Source organism: Streptopelia decaocto, assembly GCF_964273445.1.
Source record: "Streptopelia decaocto genome assembly, chromosome: 5".
Classification (NCBI taxonomy): domain Eukaryota; kingdom Metazoa; phylum Chordata; class Aves; order Columbiformes; family Columbidae; genus Streptopelia; species Streptopelia decaocto.
In genome coordinates this window covers 9,665,541-9,691,885 of record NC_138659.1, presented here as the reverse complement: position 1 = coordinate 9,691,885, position 26,345 = coordinate 9,665,541, and the positions used below count along the sequence as shown (strand labels likewise).

General features: G+C 41.1%; 1 protein-coding gene across 3 annotated transcripts in view; it reads left to right on the top strand.

Moving 5' to 3' along the window:
• Window positions 1-26,345, top strand: part of LRRC7 (leucine rich repeat containing 7) — a 75,412-nt gene that overhangs the window by 34,291 nt on the left and 14,776 nt on the right. Inside the window, exons 10-19 of one of the 3 annotated variants that reach the window (XM_082053087.1) lie at window positions 298-427; window positions 833-948; window positions 9,686-9,755; window positions 11,232-11,331; window positions 12,569-12,693; window positions 15,348-15,548; window positions 21,444-21,555; window positions 21,783-21,963; window positions 22,868-24,545; window positions 26,051-26,200. In XM_082053087.1, the coding sequence (XP_081909213.1) occupies window positions 298-427; window positions 833-948; window positions 9,686-9,755; window positions 11,232-11,331; window positions 12,569-12,693; window positions 15,348-15,548; window positions 21,444-21,555; window positions 21,783-21,963; window positions 22,868-24,545; window positions 26,051-26,200 (2,863 nt within the window). Of the gene's footprint in view, window positions 1-297; window positions 428-832; window positions 949-9,685; window positions 9,756-11,231; window positions 11,332-12,568; window positions 12,694-15,290; window positions 15,549-21,443; window positions 21,556-21,782; window positions 21,964-22,867; window positions 24,546-26,050; window positions 26,201-26,345 lie in introns of all 3 variants that reach the window. The other 2 variants (XM_082053086.1, XM_082053088.1) reach the window with 2 other exon arrangements.

The following is a 26,345-nucleotide window of genomic DNA, read 5'->3' as shown; positions in this document are numbered from 1 at the left end:
CCTGTTCACTGTCTGTCTGAGGTACTGGGAATATTTTCTTACGACAAAAATTAAGAATGATAATGTTGAAAAACTAAATGGTCTCTCTTCAACTGCCTTGCTGGATAAGATCGATTAACAGCGTCCCTGATAGTTCCTAAAATCATATTATTATAGACTTCTCTGCAATAAAGGTTCCCTCTTCAGGGCATGATGTCTGTGGTAGTGTGACGCTTTAAAACTTTCAAAGGTTTTAGACTGTTAATTTTTGTTACCTAGCCCTTCTATAGCATCTGACAAGTGTGTTTACAATTGCAGTTTATCTTTATTAGAAGAATTTGACTGCAGCTGTAACGAGTTGGAGTCCTTACCCTCCACCATCGGGTACCTGCACAACCTGAGGACGTTGGCTGTGGATGAGAATTTCCTCCCCGAACTGCCCAGAGAAGTGAGAACCTGATTCTGTTTTCAAATTACAGATTAAAATGGTTTGTGGTAGGCCCAAGATTTCATCCCTACTCTGACAAAATATCCTTGAAAGTAATTGTTTCTGCACAATGGGGAAGACCAAATCTTCTTACATACTTATGGTAAAACAGTAAAACCAGTAAATTAGTAAATTCATGTAAAGGTGAGAGAATCACTCAGAAGAGCAGTGCAAGCGACCCTGGGCATTTCCCTGGTGTTACTGACAGAGGAAGGGAATTATTTTCTGACTTTAGATTCTGTATTTTCTTCTTTTTGTCAGTTATAGTAAAAATACAATTCGTCTACCTCCCAACTTAAAAAATTAGTGATAATAAACGTTACCAAAGTAGCTGTCCTAACATCTTTGGTTTTCCCATTCCTATAGATTGGAAGCTGTAAAAACGTAACAGTGATGTCTCTGCGCTCTAACAAGCTGGAATTTCTTCCTGATGAAATTGGTCAGATGCAGAAGCTGAGGGTGTTAAATCTGAGCGATAACAGGTACAGTTCACATTCTTTTTCTAACTCATTATAAGCATTTATTTTAAAAACATTTTAAACTGTTCTTTTTAGATATTTGTAAAATACGTTTATATAAAATATATTTAAAACGATCAAAATTATATTTAGAATTACCTTATTTAAACTATAAGGAAAAAAATCTGGATTTATTTATTTAACCTTTATGGTTTGGTCTTAGTTCCACTGACGTGCAAAAAAAACCCACTTGAATGAGGCCAAGATCTGGGTCTCCTGTGTTTTCACAGATTAAAACCTATTCACTTCTTTTATCTCCTGCTGTTTCCATGTGAAAGCCTGATATTTGGCTTTAAAATTGTATATAACTTTGTGATAGTTAACGATTAAGAAATTATGACAAGCTGATATATAGGAAACCATTAAACACAAGCTCACTAGCATGTTATCTGTGTTATCCTGACTCCATTGACATCAAAAGAAGATTTTCTATTTCGCCCAGCAGAGCAAAGTTTTTGTCAAAAAACACCAGATTCTTCTGTTCTTATACATGTGACTGTTCCTCTGAGAAATGAAGTGCTTAAAATGAGCCTGTCTTGATACTTACCCTGTGCTGCCACAGGCATCTTTTCCTTGAAATTTATACACACGTATGTTCCAAGAATATGTTAATTTTCAGTATAACAACAGAAATACAAGTTTGCTTGGTAGTACAACACATGGGCTGTGAATACAATTTTGTTTCCAGTAATTATCATCCGTGCACACTACAAATTAGGGGAAGGACTTTGCACATCCGTGTCTGATTTACTGTCAGCGGTTTCATTGTTGAAATTAGGGTTGACCATAAAATGGAATAATGTAGAAATCCCTGTAATGTATTTGTTCAAAATTATCTGCTTAATTCTGTTAGATGATCTTCCGCACTGCAATTTTGTGTTATGACAACTTAACTCTGACTTGCATTGAAAATGTCCAAGTCCCAGCATCAAACCTTGTGCCTCTTGGTCTTGGGTTTGGATGGCACTGCTTTCCCAGTGACGGGGAGCTCTCCCATCGGTGTGTCGGCACAGCAGCCTACGTTTGTGCATTTATCTGTACAGCCAGAGCCTGAAACTGTATTTTAGGCTACACTTTAAACCCCAATGTGGGCAGCCCAGCCCCCCTCGCTGTCCCTGCATCCCCGTACCTGTCCCTGCATCCCCGTACCTGTCCCTGCATCCCCGTACCTGTCCCTGCATCCCCGTACCTGTCCCATCCTCCTGCGGTTCTGTCTGTGCGTGAGGTGCTGCTGAGTCCATCAGTGACCCAGACGGCAGCAGACTGTCGGGAATACGGTGAATTTTCAGAGGGACGTTTCCAGTGGCTGGTTTGTCTTGTCGCTGCCCAGCCAGCTGGAGTGGCAGGAGGAGGCACAGGGTGGGCATGGGATGGGGAGGTAGAAAACTGGGCTCTCTTTTTTTTTTTTCCTTTACATTTCAGCCAGGCCAGTTGCTGGTTTCAGGCCCATGGCTTCATGTGTAATGACTGATTATGAGTGCTGTCACAGGGGTGGAGCGGGAGGAGGCTGCAGAGGTGCTCAGATCAGGCCAGGTGTACTGACCTGACAGCTGGATGCCACCACAATAGTGGTCCTGCCCCACTGGCTTTTTTCCCCAGTTGCACAGGTATAAGAGAGAATTGGGATTTCCATTGTGGAGGAAGGTAATTACGAGACCAGCCTCCCCACGATGTGATGTTCCTGGGGTGGGATGTGCAGCTGCTGTCCTTCCCACTGCCCCAGCACTGCTGGCTGGTGGCCCCTGCATTCTGCTGGACACGTCACTGAAATGATCTGTCTCACTGAAAAGGGAAGAACTTACTGTTCTCCTTGTAATGTTCATTTTCTGACACTCTTCGCTCTCCTTTTGCTCACCATGGAGTCTGGCAAACCCCAGAGGCAGGTCGAGGTGAAGGTGGCACCAGGGTGGGTGTGAGGAGAGCAGGAGAATGGGACCTTTGCCGTTCGGGGTGGGAAGCTGTTCTCTCAAGTCAACCTGAAATCCTGGAGAATGACTTGTAAGCGTTATAGAACTAGTGGGAGAGCACAGTCTAGACCAGGAGAGATAGGAATTGACTGAGACTGTAGACCTTTAACCTTTAAACCTGGTTAAATAGTCCGTTGTGCTTTTCTTGAAGGGCCTGGGGAGTAAATTTTTCCTACTTTGTTGATACCAGTTCCAGCTGAGGTTAAATGTTGCCCTGCTGAGACATTGTGATAATGCTCTTGTTATGGAACTTCTGACCTTAATGAAACTAAAAGGTTTCCACGTCTTGGCACCAAACAGTTTGGACAAAGTTCAAATACCATCCTAATGTTGATTTTTTTTTTTTTTTTTTTTACATTTTTTTTTTACTTATCTGTTTTCCCATTTTCATGTTCATATTAACATTGACACAATATCCATTTTTTCTTTGAATGAGTCCACATATACACATTAATAAGGAGTATGCTTGAGCTCCTCTTTTTGCTGGGAACCTTTCCATGTTAGCACAACAGAAATGAGAGAGGAGAAGATCGAGCACACCAGCCCTTCCCCTCGATAGCCCTTCCAGCCTTTGGAACAAGAGACAGGCACAACCAGAGCAGAAGGGCAATTCTAGAGCCACGGGGTCAGTGCATGTGCTGTTGGTGATGGGCTCTGGGGATGTGGGTCAACCTGTTCCAAGACTCGTTCACACCAAAAACTGCCGGTGCAGCCTTTTTGGCCTGAAACCTCCAAGCTTTGCACGAATCTGAAGAGCATCTGTTATCCCTGTACTGTACAACAAATGGGGATGGACTGTGCATATGGTCGCATATTCTTTCAGAATTTATCTGGTCAGTCCTTTATGACTTTCTCCTCCTGACACCAGAGAGGATTCCATGTCCATTCTGGCAGGTATCCAGTTGTTCATGCATCTTTGCACGGTATTTTCCTTGCAGAGGAACCAGCTCTGTCAGCATGACTGTCAGTCCATGCTGATCATCGCAAATGTGTAGTTTTACAAAGGGAACACAGTCTGCCGTTGCACATCTGTCCACTGCAGGTTCCTCACAGGGAATGATACCTCAGGGTCACCTCCTTCTACTTTGCCATGTGCCAAATTTCACCTCCAGTGTCTACAACTATGACTGTAAATGGTGCACTTGTGTATCCATCAGCCTCTTACGCCTTTAACCCTGTGACTTTCTCTGCTAGTAGTTGGGCTGCTCAAGTGTTTATTGAGAGATGCTCTTTGGCCACAAAAAATGTTCATTCTGGACATGTTCTTCATGGCATGGGGAGCGTAACCTGGCTTCAGGCAAGAAAAGTACAGGGATATCGGTGGCTTTGAACTCGCCTTGCCAAAGTGCATGGAAAAGCTGCAGTCTGCTCTCTGAATGGTCACTCACACATGGAGTGATGGACTACTGTGATATGGCATAGAGAGAGGAAAGGAGGAGTTCTCCCTCCCTTGCATCATCTGGAGCTTGTCTGTGTATGAAAATCAGAAACATTTGGGGAGTTTGGTCTAAAATCCTGATGGAATGCCTTTCAGGAAGGAGGCAAACCTGACATAGACCTCTTTGCCACTCAGGCTAACAGGGATCTCAAATTTTTCTGAGTTGACACATTTTGCTCAACGGTGGGTCAGTGTTTGGTCCCTCTCCAGTACATTTTTAACACTATGGTTTCAGCTGCTACAGGCTTTCACTCTTGTTCCATGTCTTCTGAAAGCCCTCATCATAAGATAGGAACCTCCATAAAATGGACCTTGCTGATCTTAAGTGACCAGAAGTTGTTTTAGTTCCAGGACTTTCTTCAAATATTCTCTATTAGAATTCTATTTTAACCAGGAATTAGACTCCAGCTTTTCTTTCCAATGCCATGCACTCTAAGACTACATACTTCTCATATCCATAGCTGGGAGTCCTCTCTTCTGTTTTCTTTACAAATCCAAAACTTTTCAACCCTGTTACAGGCTCTTCAGCCCTGGGTATTTGGTTGTTTCTACACAATAAAAGGCAATGATGGGTTGAATGCTGACTTGCCATCAGGTTGCAAAGGTGGAGGCTGCTGAGGGTTAATGTGCATCTGCCGGGAGCTCAGATGGCTTCACCCTCTGCAGCCAGGGCAGGTTTGATTCCAGATATGTCCATGCAGATACCTGGAGGTTCATCCTGTCCTTTGCCAGGCATAACACTGTCTCCAGTGCTTCAAGAACCAGTGCGGCATTTGATGAAGTAGTTGTGCAATTAACACTTGCACGAAAGATATCAAGGCCTCCAGCACGTAATGAGTCCCTGGGGGTGGCTGCCTGGATTCAGTCACTGGTAAGAGTGCACGTGGGATTCATTCAAAGAAAAAAAAGATGTCTTACCAGTAACCGGTGTTCTTCACAATGTGTAGTCCACATATACATTTGTCTTCCATCTGCTTCTCCTCTCTCCTCAGAGTCCTTCCAGGTCTGAGTCCTGTGATTGAGAGGTAGAATTGTTAGAATGTACATTTGGGCTACACTTCTCAAAGAGCATCGGTTACTGGTAAGTAACCTTTCTTTTAGTTTTAGATTGTTCTTAAAGAAGACCTGAAAGAATCATCACCTTTTTGTATTTGCACTCAATTACTGCTCTGAATCTCACCCACAGAAGTGAGATGAAAAAAGATCCCAAGATTACACAATCCATTAAAAAAAAAAAGGCTGTTCACTGGTGTACCTTTTCTTTTTCTCTTTCGTTATTTAATTATACAATATTGCTCATTGCCAAGAGGTAATTACTTCTGGCCATATCTATCCACAAGTGGTTTTGTGAAGAGTGTGTTGATGGGTTAACATGAATCATGTTATTGTAAACTTGCACACTCTGAAAACCTTATCATTATCAATTTTCTGAGAGTTACCTTGGAGAACTGTCACAAACAGCAACTATCTCTGGGCTTGACCGACTGAATGATAATGCTGCTTGTTATGATTAATTTTCAGCATGTTTTGACATGAGTTTTTCATGTTTGGGCTATTATTTGAAAGTTCTTTCTGAGTGTCACCAAAATATAACATACACATCAATGAATCTGGAAAGTATTTCCCTAGGTCAGACTAATAACCAGTGGAAACTCTTCCCATACTCTGAGCTTGCTTACTTAGGGCATAACAAACCCAAAATTTAGTACCTGGTGCAAGTATGTAGTGGGTTATTTTACAAAACTCTGAGAAAAACAATTATTGCCAAGAAAGTTAAAATTATGTCTTTCAGGGGGCTTACAATAAAAGCAAAGAATAGCTTTGCCCCGTAGGACCCATCAAATATTGACATCTGATATTTTTTTCTATTTAAACAGTATCAATAACGCTCTCTTTGCTTTTCCCGTGTTCTGTTAATAATATTCATTAGCTTACTTGTATTTAGCCCTTAAGAACTTAGGAAAGTGTGCAAAAGATGTAATCTAGGATTAATAATGGAAGGAATTATTCTAAAGCCGCATTCCAGAGTGAGGTAACACCCTGACATGGAGCTTCTCTGAGGCTGTCAAGTCTGATCTAATGTTTAGGGCTGCCATTGCAAAAAGTGTGCAGGTAGTGATTTAGATTGGTTTTATTCACCTGAGGAACTTCAGGGAAAATATCTTCTCTTTTCTCATCAAAAAACATTTTCTGTGTGAAAATGAAACACTATAAAGAGAAGGTATCCAAACTAATACTGAGTATGTTTTTTTTCTTGAAAAAATCAGTTAGTGCTTCAGGGTTTACCTTCCAAGGAATATTCTTGTTACTAACTTTTAAACTTTCATGCTTACCAACGGCACACATGACTTTATGTGTAATTTAACCTAATTAATATGACTACAGACAATCTCTATAGCACTAAGAGATTTCTTTAATTTGGCTATCGCATTTTCAGCTCTTTTTACAAATCAGTTGAAGAGATTGCAAATTGAAATTATTAGTGATTAAAAAATTGCACAGGAATGAAGCTGTTGCTCATGCAAGAAAGCGTTAGCGGGGGTGTAATTGTTCTGAAAGGCTCAGAGGTGCTGTTTTCCCTGGCTTTGGTGTCTCTGGTGCAGAGGGATGCAGGGCTGTATTTCTGATATTAGTGCTGCTCCCAGCAACAACCAGCACCTTCCAGCAGAGAAACGGCCTCGTGCAAATGAGGTTTTATTCAGTCTGAGTCAAGCACCATCCACAGTAAGAATAAGTCATTTTGAAACAGCATAGTTTGCATCTGAATTGTAAGTTAATTTAATTTTTATTAGCTGTCTGTGCACCCATACAGTTTCATGTAGTATTGTGAATATAATTTTCCCTCAGATTTAGGAAAACAATTACAAATGTATTTTCCCAAACCGTCTAGTGAGAAGTTTCAGCATTTAAGCGTAAAAGAAAGGCTGTTGAACAGCACAGCTATCAACTTCCATTCCGTGTGCTGGTGTCTGATTGCAGCCAGGTATTAGAGCTATGGAAGCAGCGCAGATTAATCACTTTTTTCAAGTACTGATGAACAGTTTTCTATTCAGAGGAGGCCAAGTCCTTTACTGAGGATGATGTGAGTCAGTTCTTTGAAACCAGCAGTGATGCTGATTTACACCTGCCTGGCCTGTAGTATGTAGAAAGGTGTCAGTCGACATCCATGCAGAATGAGGGTCTGTGATCCTTGGTAGCTGCAGCATGGCATTGGTTTGACTGGTGAAGCTAGATGAACATTTCTGTATTAACCTTTCATACTTAAATATAATGTAAGTGACACTTATCACGGGCCTTGTTTTGAAAGTGGGTATAATGCAAAATCATTGGTAATTTGGTTGTTCATGAAAGTCAGTGTTTGCACGTGCATTGTTAGTATGGGTGAGGGAGAAATGTTCATGCAGTGCACAATTTACAAAGCAGTTTTAAACTTGCAAAAATAAATGACAATTAGAAAAAGAGGCCAAGGCTAAAAATTTTCAAAGACCGGTAATGATTCTGGGTGCTTCTGTTCTTTGATCTTTAATTGGCTATTTTTTTCTTATTAAAGACTCCCTAAAATCAGACCTTTTCAGATGTTTAAAAATAGGTGTCCAAGCTTATTGGCAAAAGAGAATTAAAAATAAAGAATTCTGTGTTTTGGTTGATCATGGAGATGGAAAACCAGGTCGGACATCCCCTTGGCACACATGTTCTGAAACACACTTACCAGTTTTGTCTTCCCTTTGACACACATTTTCCAACCTGAGTGCATTGGAAACATCACCAGGAACCTCTGCAAAGGCTCCTCTTGAGTTTTCAAACTTGTTACGGGTACTGAATCCTAAAGTGTAAATAGATAGAGATATGACTTGAAAAGTAAGAGTTCTTCTCTTTCTATACAGAAAAAAAAAAAAAGCTCTGAATAAAACATCTGGATAAACACTATTTAAGAATCTTTACGTTAAATTTTAAATTTGTAACCTTAATTTTTAAAGAATGTCATAAACTGCACTATTCCACGCTGCCATATCCATTTTGTGATAAGGCAGGAATGAAAATTAAATTTCGGGTAGTTTAGGCGCTCCTTACTTTCTTATGGCACTAATTCTAGGTTTAAACATGGAAATGTGTAAAACCTCTCTAATCTATACAGGCATTGAATTGGAGAGTATCTCACAGCACAATGTGTATGTGTATACATTCACATCAAGTTATTTCACGTTTATAGAGAAGTCATTTTTAGTATAAGGTTTCTGAAATAACTCTGTTTTTAAAGGAAATGACTTTGTGGCAAAATACATCTCAAGCAATTCCATGATGGATACACGTTTGAAGCGCTGCACAGAGGCAATGGTCCAAAAGCTTGTGGGGTGCTGATCTCCCAGAAATACAGATTTTTTGATATCTAAAAGGCTGTCAGGGGGTGTTGGTTATTTGCTGGTGGAGGGCAGAGGATCATCCTCATTGACATGCAAATGAACCCATCCCTAAGCCTTCCTTGGCACAGGATGGGGTTCTGACTCTCAGAAAAAGGGGGTTTCCTCTTTTCTTGTTGTTAAACCATATTTGGCTTTTGCCTTTGTGGACAGTCCTTTGGTGGGTCTATTTCTTCCTGTGGTCCCCCAGCTCCTCAACCTCCCGTAACAGAGATGGAGAACAGCGGTGTGTGGTTAGGACACCCTCTTGTGTTGGTACATTAGTGGGAAAAACATGAATGAAGGTGCCACAAGTTTCTGCTCATCATTTCCTCTCTCCCACGTGCAGGTCACTTTTAGGAAATGTGTTTACATGTATAATGAAAATGCTGGTTTTTTTCCTGTTTCATTTAATTGTGTCACTTAGGTTCACTATGAATATTTATGTTATTTTAATATTTTTTTTTAACATTTCTGCAGAGATGAATTTTCAATAGCGTTAGAGTATTTCTGTTCCAAACTTGTATGTCCGATAAAAAGCTCTCTATTAGCTGCACTGGAAACTATTAGGTCTTTCCTGTAAGTCTCCCTGGGACAAATATTTTTTCAGTTTTCTGTGTTATAAGCTGTAGCTCTGGTTACACTATAGCCAAGGCAAAATACCAGTATCTCCTTAGTACCTCTAGGTTATGATGTCAGTAGTTTTAGATTCCAAATGTCACTGTTAATGTGGAATGCCCTTAATAAAATATTATATTTTAGTAAAGAGTGGGAGAAAATAAAGATATGAAACTATAGCAATTTCAGTATGATCAAGATAAACATGCTACATACAAATCTTTAAAATAAACTATTGTGAAAATGAAGGACTCATGTTGTTCCAATATTATAATTTACAGACTGAAGAATTTACCATTCACTTTCACTAAACTTAAAGAACTTGCAGCTTTGTGGCTTTCTGACAACCAGGTAATGACTTTCAATATTCATATTTTCTTGAGTAACTAGCGGTCTTAGCAAGAGCTGTAAATGAAACCCATGATTTAATATTTGAGTGTAGTAGAATTTTAGAAGTGTTTGCTCCCAGTCTGGGTTTATACTTTTCATACCAAGGTTTAGATTCTCTGACTGTTGTTTATTAAGTGGGAAGGATCACCTTTGCAGGATTTGTGACTGGAATCTAGCTAAGCTTCTATATCCTTAGAAAAGTAGTAACTAAAGGCCAAAAGTATCAGGAGGATATATTGTAAACAGAAATCCAAGAGGTAAGACTTTGTTAGCAAACTTGTGATGAGTTTGTCCCATCCTTTACTCCACCTGTGCCTCTGTTCTTGTCATCTTGCTTTCCCTGTTCCTCTCCACGCTCCCATTCCTGCAGATCTGAAACTCCATCAAGGCAGTGGGAGTTTAAACACATAGAAGATGCACAAGAACTCTGAGTCTTGTTTCAGAGAAAACTCTCATTTAAGTTCCTTTCAAACTGAAGTATGCCTTTCCTTGTTCCGAGGTGTTCGGTTTCATTCCTATATATTCTTTAGGATTTGATTTTAAATTATCTAACATGAACACTGAGGAATTTAACAGTTCAGAGCACTAAAATAAGTCTTGATCTTTTCCAGGACTGGTGGATAGAATAATTTTGCACTTTCATAATTTAACTCTAAAAGGAGAAAAACTCAATTTGTACAATGTTAGAAATGTTTAACATACCTAACAGTTTTTAATAATCTCAATAAATCTCAGTCTTCTCTTTCTCACTTTGCAGTAATACCCATGGTCAGATAATACACCTCTTCAGCTGAAGCTGATGAGGATAATTCTTCAGGGGCCAATTATCATGTTGCTGGAAATTAAGCCATCCTTTTCCCCGCATGAAAAAGCCACAGGGACTCTGGTCCCGCAGCTGATGGGTGCACACTGGTGTGTGCTGGGTACCGCTGGTACAGACTTTTCTGTGGCATAGCATAGATTAATTTCTATTATACTAACTATGACAATCACTCCTAGATGTTACATTAGAGCCAAGCAATAATAAAAAATAATGAATTGAAGGAAAACATAACAACGACATATGAATATTCAGAGTGTCTCCATGTAAATTCTCCGGTATCTTGCACCAGGTTTACCCTCAATAGCTGTTGTGAATTTACTCCTCATTAACCCTGGTTTAAACCAGATCACAGTGTAATGTGGGTGTTTGGACTGTGCAGTTGCAGGTCTGTTCCACCGATCCTGCAGCTTCCTTGCTGGTGTGACTCTGAACATCAGTCAGTATTCCTGGTAGGAATTTCTAAGTGAGGAACGGGAGAGGAGGAATTTTAGTCCACAGAGAAGGTTATTTTCATACAGAACTGTAATCAATGTTGTATTTTCTATTTATCAGCTGCCAAAACCCTGTCTCAGCACCCGTGCTCTAACAGCTCTGTGTTTTGCCTCCCCGTGCAGTCCAAGGCTCTCATTCCGCTGCAGACCGAGGCGCACCCAGAAACCAAGCAGCGAGTACTGACCAACTACATGTTTCCCCAGCAGCCCCGCAGCGATGAAGGTAAAACGGCAGCAGCATCTCCCACAGGGGCAGGAGCTGTGCTCGATCAGATAGCCGAGAGAAAAACAGGAGGGAGAGGAAGGGGTTGCAGCTGTGGCTCTGTGTGTGTCTCTTCTGACACATAAAGCCAGTGGCACACACGTAACAGTCTGTATTTTGTCAGACACAAAGGAATACTGTTCACAAATCCATTATTTTCAAGCCATCAGATTTACATTTTTCTAAACACAGAATCACAGAATGTCAGGGATTGGAAGGGACCTAGAAAGATCATCCAGAGCAAGAACACCCAGATGAGGTTACACAGGAAGGTGTCCAGGCAGGTTTGAATGTCTCCAGAGAAGGAAACTCCACAACCTCCCTGCACAGCCTGTTCCAGTGTCTGTCACTCTCACCGTGAAGAAGTGTATTTTCATCTTTAAGTGGAACCTCCTGTGTTCCTGTTTATACCCATTGCCCCTTGTCCTGTCATTGGTTGTCACCAAGAAGAGCCTGGGTCCATCCTCGTGACACTCACCCTTTACATATTAATAACCATTAATGAGGTCACCCCTCAGTCTCCTCTTCTCCAAACTAAAGAACCGCAGCTCCCTCAGCCTTTCCTCACACGGGAGATGCTCCACTCCCTTCAGCATCTTCATTGCCCTGCGCTGGACTCACTCCAGCAGTTCCCTGTCCTGCTGGAACTGAGGGGCCCAGAACTGGACACAATTTTCCAGGTGCAGTCTCACCAGGGCAGAGCAGAGGGGAACACATCTTTATTTTCAGAAGGATGGCTTTGCGTAAACAGTTTGCACCTGGGAACTGAGCGTGCACGGGACAGAAATCCGGGCTGTGCCCTGTGCCGTGCGGATGGGCTGCTGGGCAGAGCCAGCTCAGCTGCAGAGATCTGGATCAGAGAGATCTGGGGGTGGGCAGCCCAGACAGGGGGTCACAGCAGAATTCAGGGTTTGCCGTCTGACATACTGGTCTTCAGTTAGTTTATGTACCCTTCTCAGCTCCAGAGCTGCCCCCAAACCCCGTTGCTTCCCATCACTCTCATTTCAGTTTAAATATGAAACTCTGTTTGTAGTGGTTTAGGAGTTCCTACTCTCATTGCCCCACCCCAAACAGTTTTAAAACAATAACCCAGGATTGCAGGATCAATTAAGAACATGTCTTTTACATAATTTCCAATCTTCAGCTGAGTGCACTAATGACTTGTTCTTGTGCGCTGCTATTTGCAATTTAACTGTAGATTTCCAGTCAGACAGCGATAGTTTTAACCCTACTTTATGGGAGGAGCAGAGACAGCAACGTATGACAGTTGCCTTTGAATTCGAAGAAAAAAAGGAAGAGGAGGAAAATGCAGGGAAAGTTAAGGTAAGTTCTATTTCATTTATTCTGGTGTTCACATATTATGGTCAGGGTCCAATTTACAGATCTTGAGCTGAACTATTTTTGTGTTCTAGATACACAGAAAGTACTCATCACCATGTTGCAAGTACAGCAGTTGAGGAAGAGCAGCATATCTGATCTCCCTGAACTACACATCACCAATTTCTGTGTTTGCTGTGGTTGTCCGGACAGCAAAACCCTCATTTCATAAGTCAGTTCAGGCCCATAAACCCCAGTGTCATTTTCCTACTGGGACAGGTGTTTTGTCACAAAGACAGAATTAATACAAGATGTTGGGAGACTTAGAATTAAGGTCCAGCCACCTGGTTCTTTAGAAGTACTTAGGTCACATAGGGTGTTACATATTCCTCTCAAAGTGGAAGGCAGTGAGAGTTTTGTAGCTTTACGGAGTAACACAAGAATGTGCAGTGCAGAGGGGATCTCTCAGCAATTTTGTACCCTACCAAAAATGAAGAACAGAACATGAATATCCTCCTCCATTTATCTGAAATTAATATAAGTCCAGTGTTTTCAGCTGAGCCTTTAATCGGTTATGTTGTTAGAAGGATGGTCACCAGCCTGTTTAGATGCAGATACATGAACTAAAAGTGAATTTCTGGAACCTTTGGAGAATTTGGTGTGTCTCTCTCCATCCCTGTGTCACCATAGCTCTTGGGGAGGTTTTAACATGTACGTTTTTAGCGGTGTCACCAGCCCTTTGGGGGATGAATTGGAAGGTTAACTTAAATTATCACTAGGCAGTAACCACAAGCATTGGTAGTGTTTTGTAAAAGCATATGTAATTTTCACTTTTTGTCTTCATAGTTAAAATTGAACTCTCAGCCAACTATATGTTAAAATAGATTTGGTAATTGAAATTGTTCGATAACTTTTTCCATCGAGAATTTTGAAATTCTCAGGGTCATGCTACTTTTGATGTGCAAGAATTGTATCGACAGGGAGAACAAATTTTCTTTGCAATAAGTCTAAATCAGTGATGAAAATATCTGCATTCTAGAGGGTATCACCCACCACAGCTGCCAGTATTTGTAGTGTTTAATATTAATACTCGCAGTGATATGAAACTCTTGCTGAAATGCCAGGCTATGACTTGGCTGTCTCATGGAAGTCTTTCAGTTAGTTTTTCCTTGATTAGTACTTATGGAGATTTGCTCTATGACTTAACTTTTAGCTATGTTTGGCTGTAGACTTTACACATAAATCATGGTCTGAATCTCGTGAAAAAGCAATTGCCTAATTAGGCCACATCTAAATATGATTTCTTTCAACTGTAATTCAACCAGAGCTTTAGTAATGCTTTACAGATTTAAGTTATTTTTTCTGCATAAATTCTTAATTAACATATGGCATCATAGTAATACATTTTAATGTTTTACGTTAAAGTCATGTCAGAATCTATTATCCATAATGTTTATACTATTGTGGTTCAGAATTGTATTCTAGTATTTCATATAGTTTTCTTTTCCAAATCGATCATGCTTTTGCTTCTAAAATATTCCTATCAAGAGACCACATTCATTTGAATCTAAAATTACATTTTTCCTACTCGTTAGGAGTTTAAAATCCAGCAGCTCTAATAGCGAGCTATTACAAGTGAGCTGTCTTTGCTTACCTCAAGTACACAATGAGGTAAAAGCTTCTTTGTGGTAAATGCTTCCAAATACTTCTCATGTGGCGAACATGGAGTAATTTACAAATTTCACAGTCTCATAATCAGGAACAGTTGTCCTGACAGCTTGCACTGGGAGCTGGGATTTTACTCCATTGAGGGATTTTATTGCCTTTCCACCCCAAATTCCTTCTTGCCGTGGTCCTTGGCTGCCCCGTCTCCTCAGGGGATTTGCTGACAGTGGGATGTCCTGCCAGGGGACGGGGTTATGTCACCTGTGAGCCTTCTCAGCCACTCAGCCCTGAGATTTTGTACAATTGTCCTCAAATTAGGCTTGCTTTGAACTTGGGAAATACAATGTTTCTCTACTTCTGAGCGATAAAAATTATAAACTTCAAATGTGGAGTTTTCTAGAAAATCTGTTGGTCTGTCAGCCAGTCACAGTGTGACTTAAAGTGACTTTTCTGTAGCGGTGTGAGTCTGTTTGCCTGTATTTCTGTAACACTTGACTGCGTGCACGTACATTATACATCTCAAAGCGTAAAGAGCTCCCAGTAGATCAGATTCTGTTCTCAGCTGCCATAGATAATTCAGATTAATTCGGTGCACTGAACATAGCTAAATTAGTTCTGCATTTACACTAGTATTGTTTTGAAAAAGTGTGATTTAATATGTCAGTACTCTCAAGCAAAGTGCAGAATTAAAATACAATACTCTCACAGGGTAAAAGATAGGCTCATAGGGAATCATTCCCATCCATTCCTTTATGCCACTGAAATTCCATTATAGGTTGATACAGTGTAACTGAGAGTGAATTTCAGTCCAAGAACTTAAAAATCTGTGAAGATGCACAAGAACACATTGGAACATATTGGAACACATTGCCTTAAATAGATTAACTAAAAATTTGGGGAATTTGCACTTAGCCATAGTACTGTAACCACGGGTTTAGTTTGCCTGCTGTTTTCTATTTTGTATTCATGTTTTAATTCTTGTTATGAATGTTCAGGTTGAAATAAATCTAAAACGCTATCCCACTCCATACCCGGAGGATTTAAAGAACATGGTAAAATCAGTTCAAAATCTGGTGGGCAAAACAAGCCATGGAGTCCGGCCTGAGAACTCGACGCCGACCGTGAACAGCGACCAAACGGTGAAAGACAAGTACGAGCACAAGTGGCCCATGGCACCCAAGGAGATTTCAGTGGAGGTAATGTGGAAGGATCCTTGTTCCTCTTGAGAGTTCGGGATGGGGCTTTAACATAACTCCATCAAGTGATGTTCAGCATCTGCTGTGAACCTCATACCTAATAGTATCTAGTTTCATTCCATAAAGTTAATTTAGTTTTATGTTGAGTTGCTGTTTTTCCCAATGCTACTGAGTTTATCAGACTGTGATTTTGGTTTTAAATCTACCTAGATCTGAATTTTGTTATTGATATATACAAGCACCCTCCTAAATTTTTATGATATGAGAGACTTGCATATTGGCAGGAGAATGGACCTGACCACTATTTACATCTCAGACTTCAGTAAGTGTATTTCTGCGTCAAATATGTTAAGGACAAATGAGTTTGTTCTGACTGACCCCACTATGCCATTAGGTTCTGCTGCTTCTGTTCACATTCCATGTAGCAGATAGCCAATTAACCTTGTCAGAAGTTAATGAAGTCAGCAGCAGTGCTTCTCCGACTGCAGGGAATGTCAGATCAGGCACCCCCTGAATACCGACTTAGGACGAGGTGCAGAATCCTGTCCCTAATGTGTTTGCCAGAACTGGATCAGTGCTCACAGTCACAAAGTCTCCTATTCTAACATGAATACAGTCACTGAGGGGAAAATCCCTCGATACAGCAGTCGTGTGCAAAGCTGTTACACATTGCTGAATCTCAGGGTGCATCTACTCATTAGCAGTCACACTAACAACTTAAAATACTTAGTGCAGGCACAGTTTATAAATAAGGGCAATCTCTTACCCTAGCAGTCAGTTCTAATAGTTAGTAAGCCTCAACAGGTCTGCAGGAATACCAGTGTTCTTGAAAATCTTTATGTGTTCTTAATGTTCAAAAGAAATAAATGAGGAAAAGAAATTATCACATTATCTTTTCACTTCTTTGTTTTTTAAACATCATGATAAATTCATTGTTCTTGAAATATCCCTGTCTCTGGCTGGTCACTTGTGCAGGAGTTTTTCTTCCTCAATTTTCCATACCCTTAGCACAGACTGGATGGTCTTACATATTCAACAGTCACTGTAGCTGCTCTGTCAGTACTGTGTGTTTTATTTACAGTTGACCATTTTCATTTCATAAAAAAAACAAAAACAAAAACAAACCAAACCAAACCAAAACAAAAAAAACAAACAAACACACACACACACAAAAAAAACCCCAACCAACCAAAAACCAACAAACATTTTCTCTTCAGATGGCTCCAGAAGATTGTCTTCAAGTCTAGGCACAGTTGCAATTTGTACTTCAAGCTAAAATAGTTAAATCATTCATGTTTTAATCTGAATCTGAAATCTTGAATTCCCCCATCACTCCTTTTTACCCAATAAATTCTTTCTTACTGTGTAAATCTGGCCTGTGACGCACCTTAGGTTCTGTGGCATGAGTATTACCATGTTCTGCAGTTGTCGCTGAATACATATGATTTTTTTTTGTATCATCTAGCTTTTGAACTTGGATATTCTTAATAGCTTTCTGCAGGCTTTAATTATACCTGCTGTGAATATACACATATTACCTACCTGGGATTTGAATCAACTTGTTTGATAAAGACACGGGGTGTTTGGGCTGGTGATGCAGGCTTCAGAAATAGGTGGTGCACTGTTTTGGTTGCTGTTAAACTAAATGTTAATTGTTAAACTCAAATGTGAAGAAGCTCGTTAACTGAGCCAGAGCAGAGTCCTTGGGGTGAAGAGTCCAGCAGAGCTGCCTTAGGGGTGCAAGGAAAGAGTAAATGGCATCAATACCCTGAAATACCGCAGTGACTCGGAAATGCTGGGTGACCACACACTGTTCTAACACAGGGAGAGCTGAAGACCAGTCTCATTCTTACTTTTCATTCTTCGATAAAAATGCATTCACTTTTGCAACAGAAAAGTAATAATATCTAGTTTTTCTGTGAATGTACATGAACCGTTAATTGCAGGGGTATCACAAAAAACCATTCCGAAATATAGCTGAATTGCTGAAGACACTGTGGTAGTTCTTGAAGTGCAGTTAAATAATGCAATTGCAATTTCCTAGTTACATTTCTACCACAAGCAACTGATGTGAGGGCATGACTATTTCCAGCATATCAGCAAAGATGTATTTTCCATCATCTATTATTATAATAGTGAAGATGGTGGAACTTTTTCCGATTTAAGTTTCCCTACTACTTAGTCAAGACGAGTAACACAACTATCTTGTCAGCTGAAGAAAAGGAAAAAAGTGTTCTTGTCCTTCATACAAATAATGACCCTGGGAAGATCTCATGGCTGTAAAGCAGCATCATTTGTACATTTTCCTTTCTCTGGCTTCCTGCAGGAAGATAAAGAAGAGGTATGGGAAACTGTAAAAAAGTGAATTATTTTGTGGATAGTATTAACATAATTTCAGTTGTAACACATTAAACAAAACATAATTAAGCTCTACTTGCTTTTCGGATAATTAGGAGACACGATCTCAAGTAAAAAGTTAAAATACAGTTTGAAAATGTGGGTGTTTTCTCATATAGATTTAGACTGAAGACAGTTTCTAATAACAAGGTAATTTAATTTCCCAGCAATGCTCACTTTTGCATCCTCAGAGGCCAGATAAGCTGGTTTCTTTTCTGATCTCTTTTGGGTTTTCCTGCAATTAATTTACACATGTCTCTTCACAAAACTGTTTCTAAATAATTAAAGGGAGCATCTGAAATTATTAACAAGCTACATTTCAAATCCCCTGTATCATCCTTTACCTTCAGTTATAATAAGCAAACAATTTCTTAATTAATCATCAATTAAAATAAACATCTTTATTGTCCTGAGTCATTTTGAAAGATGTGCATTTGGAACAAAAAGAAAAGTCTGGGATGGCTTACTGCATTGTGTAACTTCTCCATGAGAAATACCACAGATCAGCAATTAAGATCCTTGTAGTTAATATTCTTGATACGTATGGATTGACAAATGAACTGGAAATACTTCTGTATAACTCTCAGCTTTGGATTAGCCCAACCTACAGCTTTCCATCCTTTGTGCTAATTCCCAGCAGGCTTTTTAATACTGGGTAAAGAGACGGTTATTCTTTGAGTGACCTGATGCAGGTGCTGACAGCTGGAAAATGCCACCTCGGCTGGATGGGATCTGCTGAGACCTTCACCTCAGTCAAAATAACATCCCGATCCTTTTAGCCTTGGGCTTTGTTCCTGTGAGGGTTTGGGGTGTGGGGTTTTGAGGTGGATGAGGGTTCTTTTTGTTTTGTTTTTAATGCAACTTTCAGAGACTGTCTTAAAAGCTCATCTTGCCCTTCTAGGAAGACTTGCACACTTTTATTTCCCCCAGGATTCCTGGCTGCAATTAATTCAGTTGATGTCTCTGGTGTGGGAGCAGTTTTCCACTAATGAGATGCACAACGCCAGTGTCTCCTGGTTGGCAGAACAATATGTGCTAAAGCTCTTTGGTTTGGATCTGCTTTAAGCCCACACCCCAATAAGCTCTTTTGCAGCAGAATCTCCTCTATTTTACCGAGCATCAGAAATATCTTCATTTATTCCTTTGCTTCTCCATTTCTTTATAGCCAGCTTGTCATCCTTCAGACTGACCTAACGTTCCCCAGTGCTGCCACCCCTCTATGTCTGTTTAATTGTCCATCTGGAACAGATCCATCATTAATGGTCCACATTGCTCTGCCGTGTGCTCCCTCTGCCCAGAGCCCCCTCTGCTATAGGCAGAGACTTTATATTCTTTTCAAGCAGACTTTTAAGAGCAAGGTTATTTTAAAATTCCACCTCTCTAGATGATAATTTACTGTTCTTGCACTGTCAGCATGAATAATTGCTGATATTCATTTTTCCCAGTTATTTTAATGGTTTTTACCATGTATTTTCTCTTGGGAAACAACTCGCCCTGTTCTTCTGTCCCCTACCTATGTCTTTCTCTGGTTAGTCTTGAGGAGAATGGTCTGACACAACACAGTTACATTTATCTCTTCCCCTTGTTCTTGCAATTGGTCTGATTAATAATACTTATATTTTTCCTATTAGTGACCTTTTTGTTCTTGGACTTGTAAGAAAAAATGACCTCTTAAATGGAGCAGAATTAAATGGGATATGATTTGGGTTTTTTACAACATATTTCACTTCCATGGTGTATTCACAAATGCCAGATTAGTTCTTTCAAAAGCGTATTGATTTTTGTAGAAATAGCTAGCCTAGGGGCTAAAAAGAGGAAAAAAAATGATATAACAGGAAACCTCATAAAATCAGACTCCTGAAATAAAAGCCTGTTGTCATCATTATGTCAAAAATGGAACTGCTGTTTCTTCCTATCATACAGCAAACAGTTTTATCTTAAGCTTTTAATATTTGGAAGTCTCATATCAAAATATTGGGATTCTAGGCTCAAGATAGAGAAAATAAAGAATTCCAAAAGAGACAGCTGTCTGATACAGGCACCCCTGATAAACCAGCTCTGGAAATCCCAGATGGGAGGGAGCAGCAAGAGCACACAGAGAGCTCAGAGGTACCACCAGAAACTCCACATGCACCACGGCTCCAAGGTGGAGCACTTGTGTATTTCTCAGAAAATGGGTTTGCACACCTTGGTTACACCACACTGGGAAATGCCTGTGCTGCACTGGAAAAATGCTGTTGCACTATTGTTCACTTTAACTTGTGTATACATCACTACTGTAAGAAACACCACATGCACTCAGGGATCTCTGCATGTGAAACCACTCTAATGTCTTGAATACATTGCACCGTGTAAGAATCAGTATGTATTAATAGCTGTATTTGCTCAAATGTTAGCACTGAGGGGGTTAATCAAACGGGCTGGGAAGATACCTGTTCTTTGCTGGTGGGCTATAGTGCTACCTCCAGAACGGCACCAAATGCAGAAGGATTAAAATACCCATTGTGTGAATGTAATTATTAATATATTCTTCAAGGACAAACCACATGGCAAATGTTTCTACAAAGCTCTGTTTCTAGTGTTACTACAAAAAACAGTCAGTGTAGAGTAAACCTCTGAAAGGTTTCTCCTTAAGACTAAAAGCATCTCTTTAAAATATTGTAGCATTTTACAATTTAATAATGTGTTTTGGGGGTTGGTAGTCCATTTCAAAACATTTCTCTAAATATTACATTGCTTTATTGACTTCCCTCTGCAAAATCACTGGAATACCTTTAACAGCAAATGTCAGGGTACAGAGATCCTCATAGTGTCTCCCTTTGTGTAAGTTCCATCCTAAATATATTTCTCTCAACCATTTTCTTCATCACTTATACTACTAATTATTGATTTTCTCCTAATATATCTCACTTTTTAACCCGTGTTATTTTCAGTGTATACCGTGTTACTGACTAGAACAGCAAACCAGTTGTGCAGGGCAGTCTTTGAAGGTCAGGATTTGCTGAACTCTCCTTGATAAGTTTATGAAATCTGAATAATTTTATTTTAGAAAAAAAACCTCTTTAGAGACAAAGTCATTTTAATTAAATATAGCTAAGGGACATCTGGATCTAGGAATCACTTTGTGGATGAATGAGGAATACTTAGTCTGGAAATAAGAAGTAAATGTTTATTCTAAATTGTTATTTATTTCTACTGGCAGCTTGGATTTTTGTGACCTTCACTTCATCAAAAATGTTTACCCAGCCTTGATGTATCTTGCAAGTTCCATCTGTTTGTCCACATTTTCAGAATGAACACATCACCATAATTTTTACAAGTATTTATGTAGGACTAATTAGAATTTTCGGGTGACGACTCAGCATGATTAGACACTGCCCGTATGGTGTGGTTTGGGTGTGTTGTCACATTCACGATGAGAGGCTGTGAAATGTTTTTCGCTGCAGTTTGCAGTGGGTTCTGTCGCCCATGTTTCCTCTCCATTGCTCTGTCCCTCAGGATGCCTATGGACACCCCGGCAGTGAGATGCGGATAGGGGAGCTCCGTCCGTCCATCCCAGAGACTCCACTCTACCCACCCAAACTTGTTCTTCTGGGTAAAGAGAAAAAAGGTACTCACTTGACTTACAGCCTTCTAGATGAAATCGTATGTAATAGTGTACACAAACACATTACTTAAGATGTTCTACACTTCATTCCTAATTTTAGAACATATTACATGCATATTTGTGCACATATATATAGATACATCTCTATAGTATCAATTCTAAAATGTATTTTTCTGGAGTTCAGATTTCAAATACCACCTCCTAAGAACATTTGCTGTGTTTTGTTTCAGAATCTACAGATGAGTCTGAAGCAGATAAGATCCATTGTCTGAATAACAGCGTTTCCTCAGGCACTTACTCAGACTATTCCCCTTCCCAGGCTTCCTCAGGGTCCTCCAACGCGCACGTTAAAATGGGCTCCTTGCAGACAACGGCTAAAGAAGCAGTGAATAACTCTTTGTGGGGAAACAGGTGTGATCGTCTTTCTTAATGCAGTTTCTGCTTGCCTTTCATCTTATGTTGTCAGATGCATTCAAAATGATCATATGCTGTTAAGGCATTTGATTAAAAAAACACAATGTTTTTACCCCAGTTTTGCAGAGATATTCTAACTATTCACAGCCTGGGCTGTTCAGAGTTGGCCACCCGTTCATACTCTATAAATGTCAGTAATTCTACAGCGGGTTTTTCAACTGTGTGCCACAACCACACATTAAAAGTGCCTAATAATTGAGCTGCAATTCCTGTGTGTGGTCCTGAGCTACAGCGGGCTGCAGTTCAGCATCGCTAGCGGAGCATGCGTCTCCCACGTTATCGCTGTCCTGAGCCTCAGTCTGCTCTGGATCTCCGAGAACATCACAGTTCTTTGAAAGCTGTAATTTGGGCTGGCCATCCGCAACCAGAAAACACTCTCGTACCATACCTGGAACAGCCTGCCCTGTCTGTTCCTGCCATAAATCACATCATGTCGTTCCATCCTAAATGTAGTTCCATCCACAGGCTCTTCCCCGTTAAAGACAGGCTGGAGCCTGCTCGCTGGAGATGCATAAAGTCTTGGTGGTGAGAACATGCACAAACTGAATCTGGTATTTTTGTTTAAAAAAAGAGTAATGTAAGTGTAAAAAAATCCTCCTTCCTGACTTCGTAGTTTCTCTGTGTACATATTTACAGGATCTGTATTCCAGGGCAATAAAACCGCCACCGCCATTCAAGCCAAACCAGTGGCACAGGGTGCACATCTCACAGCACCATCCCAAAGCCAGAGTAGAGACGGGAGAAAGTTAAATTGCTTTATAATTGCATCTCTCTGATGGCTGCTCTTGTGCTCTAATAGAGGGCATTTTATCTTGTTTCCTTTCCTCTTGTTTTTTTGCAGGCTGGCACAGTCCTTCCCGCAGCCCCTCGAAACAAAGCCATTGCTGAGCCAGCGGGAATCGGCTCCGGCCGGGAACCTGCCGCCGCGCACGGACAGGCGCCCGCTCAGCGACGCCTTCGCCGACAGCTGGAACGACAGCTCGCACTACGACAACACCGGCTTCGTGGGCGAGGAGAGCGCGGTGGAGAACGCTGGCACCAACCCCCTCCTGAGCACCAAATCCAGAAGCACATCGGCGCACGGGCGCAGGCCGCTGATCAGGCAGGACAGGATAGTCGGCATTCCCCTGGAGCTGGAGCAGCCCACGCTCAGAAACACACACGAATCTGAAGTGCCTCCTCCCAATCCTTGGCAAAATTGGACCCGAACCCCTAGTCCTTTTGAAGACAGGACAGCTTTTCCTTCCAAACTGGAAAGCACTCCCACCACCAGCCCTTTGCCTGAGCGGAAAGATCATGTCAAAGAGTCTCCTGAAATGACTAGCACTTTCACTCCAGGAATAGCGTGGGAATATCATGATTCGAATGCTAACAGAAGCCTCACAAACGTCTTTTCCCATATCCACTGTCGCCCGGATCCTTCCAAAAGCGTTATTTCAATCAGCAAGAGTACAGAACGGCTGTCTCCGATGATGAGGGATTTAAAAACTAACAAATTTAAGAAGTCGCAAAGTATCGATGAGATAGACATTGGTACGTACAAAGTGTATAATATACCCTTAGAAAACTATGCATCTGGTAACGATACTGTAGGAGCCCACGAGAGGGTGGACAAGCTGCTGGGCGCGGAGCACGGCATGCTGAGCATGTCCCGCAGCCAGTCCGTCCCCATGCTGGACGACGAGCTGCTGACCTACGGCAGCGTCAAGGTGCAGCCGCAGCAGAAGTCGTCCGTCACCAAGAAAGTCTACCAGTTCGACCAAAGCTTCAACCCACAGGGAGCGGTGGAGGTGACGGCGGAGAAGAGGATACCACCGCCTTTCCAGCTCAACCCCGAGTACATTCCCCAGCAGAGTAAAAACCTGCCGCAGGAGCTGGTCAGCCCCAGGGCGTACCGCGGCTATCCCCCCGTGGAGCACATGTTCTCCTTCTCCCAGCCTTCCGTCAACGAGGAGACGGTCGGTGTCCCCTTTGCGAGCCAGGGCTCTCGGCCGGGGTTCTTGAGGAGGGCGGATTCTTTGGCCAGCTCCACCGAGATGTCCATGTTCAGGAGAGTCAGTGAGCCCCACGAGCTGCCGCCCAGCGACAGGTACGGCCGGGCTCCGTACCGGGGGGCCGTGGAGCGCCAGAGCAGCATCTCGGTCCCCGAGTCTCAGTTCCTCAAGAGGAACGGCAGGTACGAAGACGAGCATCTTTCCTACCAAGAAGTGAAAGCTCAGACTGGAAGCTTTCCAGTTAAAAACCTTACACAAAGGAGGCCATTGTCTGCAAGAAGCTACAGTACAGAGAGTTACGGCACGTCCCAAACCAGGCCGGTTTCAGCGAGGCCAACAATGGCAGCTCTGCTGGAAAAGATTCCGTCAGACTATAACTTGGGTAACTATGGCGACAAGCCTTCCGATAACAGTGATATAAAGACAAGGCCTACCCCTGTGAAGGGAAATGAGAGCTGTGCTAAAATGCCCGCTGACTGGAGACAACAGCTACTTAGACATATAGAAGCTAGAAGGTTAGACAGGGTATGTTTGGCATTTCTCTGCAATTAATGCCTTTAGTTGTGTGTTTCGCTATATCAAACTATGTGCACGTGCAGTGGTAACCACCAGAATTCCCAGTAATGAAATTCCTGTGTTGATGTCAGAGGAACTGACCCCAGGGGGGTCTGGGAGTCAATGAGTGATAAAGAGTCTCGGCATGAGTAACGCACCACGGTGCACGGTACTCATGTAGTAACTGCTGCAGCACTGCCTGCACTAATAAAACCCACGAAAATCTCTCCTTATCAACAGATGTGATCGTGCTGCTGAAGTCCACCCCTTCAGTAACGATTTGAGAGCTTTAAAAGATGCTGGGTACATCTTTGCAGTAAAAGGAAATAAAGAAAAACATCACAGATAAAAAGTAAAACAATGCATTTTAGCTTTCATATCACTGTTAGTGGAGGGGATTTAAAGGTATCTCCTAACTACAAAAAATGTCACTGGGTATACACTGCCACTGTTCTTCACAAGCAATATGATTATTACTCCTTTTAGCAGTAGGACGTTGTGCTTATTTATCTTTAATACAAAACAGTGCAAGTACTATAGTGCATGATTCCAAAAAGGATCTTGACTATTTAATGACCTACTTCATAAATTGGATTTGCTTCATAACCTGAAGTAGTTGTGAAAAATTACTGTCATGAAATGCATAAGTTAGTTTCAAACTGTGTCCATATACCTGTTTTATGCTAGCTACTAATGAGTTTGGTGTTAATATATATTCACTACCTTCCAGTTGCTCAGATGTGATACATATTAAAATATCATTAAGGATCAACTGGGCAAATTTTAGAAACTGGTTTCAAGGCTGAAGCTTTTTCCTTACTTGAGCTATTTTCCTTGTGTTGTGTAAAACTGGCTGGAAAATAGATAACACCCAGGCAAAATAGTGCACCCCAGGCAGAGACATTTCTGGTGGGAATAAACACTTCCCAGATGTTGGTTGTTTCAGAAATATCTTTACACTTAGTTTACAATGCGTTATTTGCTTAAGAAACGCTTTATCTCATGGGAAGCTGGGTTTATCTAGTTAAGTTGAGTTCAGAGGAATTGCTACAAGGGACAGTGAGGGAGTTTTGCCCTCCCCAGAGGTGCAGAGCCGCCCCGCGTAGGGTTTTCCACTGCCTTTGATGCTCTCATATGCTAGATACACATCTTCTGGCCCACCCGTGGTTGCACAGGCGTACTAAAATTTGGCCGTATTTGCAAAATAAAGACTGTTATATACTGCAATTTTCAAACTAAGATAACATATTTCATCTGCCGTCAGCGTTGAAGTCTTTTATGGTATCCATTTTATGTATAACTAGCAATGTATTTGCTTCCGTGTGACCCAGTGCATGCATCAAAAAGCTATTTATTCTCGGTACTGTTTGTTTGCTTAAACTAAAACTTTGTGAAATTAACCATATATATGTGTGATATTTAATTCGATGAGCATGTGTGTTCATATCTGTCACGTGGTTGTTTCCTCTACTCAGACCGCTGCTTACAAACACAACACAGTTAGCCTTGGCATGCTGCACTCTGGAGGGTTTCCAGCCATGCATGCCGGCAGAAGCATGACTTTAAACTTGCAGCCTAAATCTAAATTTGAAAACCAAATGCTTCAAGAGCTACCTCTACCGAAAGTAAGTATGGGATAGCCAGCCTATACCAGCGTTACAAAATAAATTAATAATACTCCTTGCTTTTTCCTGGTTTAGCTTTTGCCTATTATTCATGCTTATACTCTATACAATCCAAAAAGCAAAGATGATAGCGACACAGTTTTCC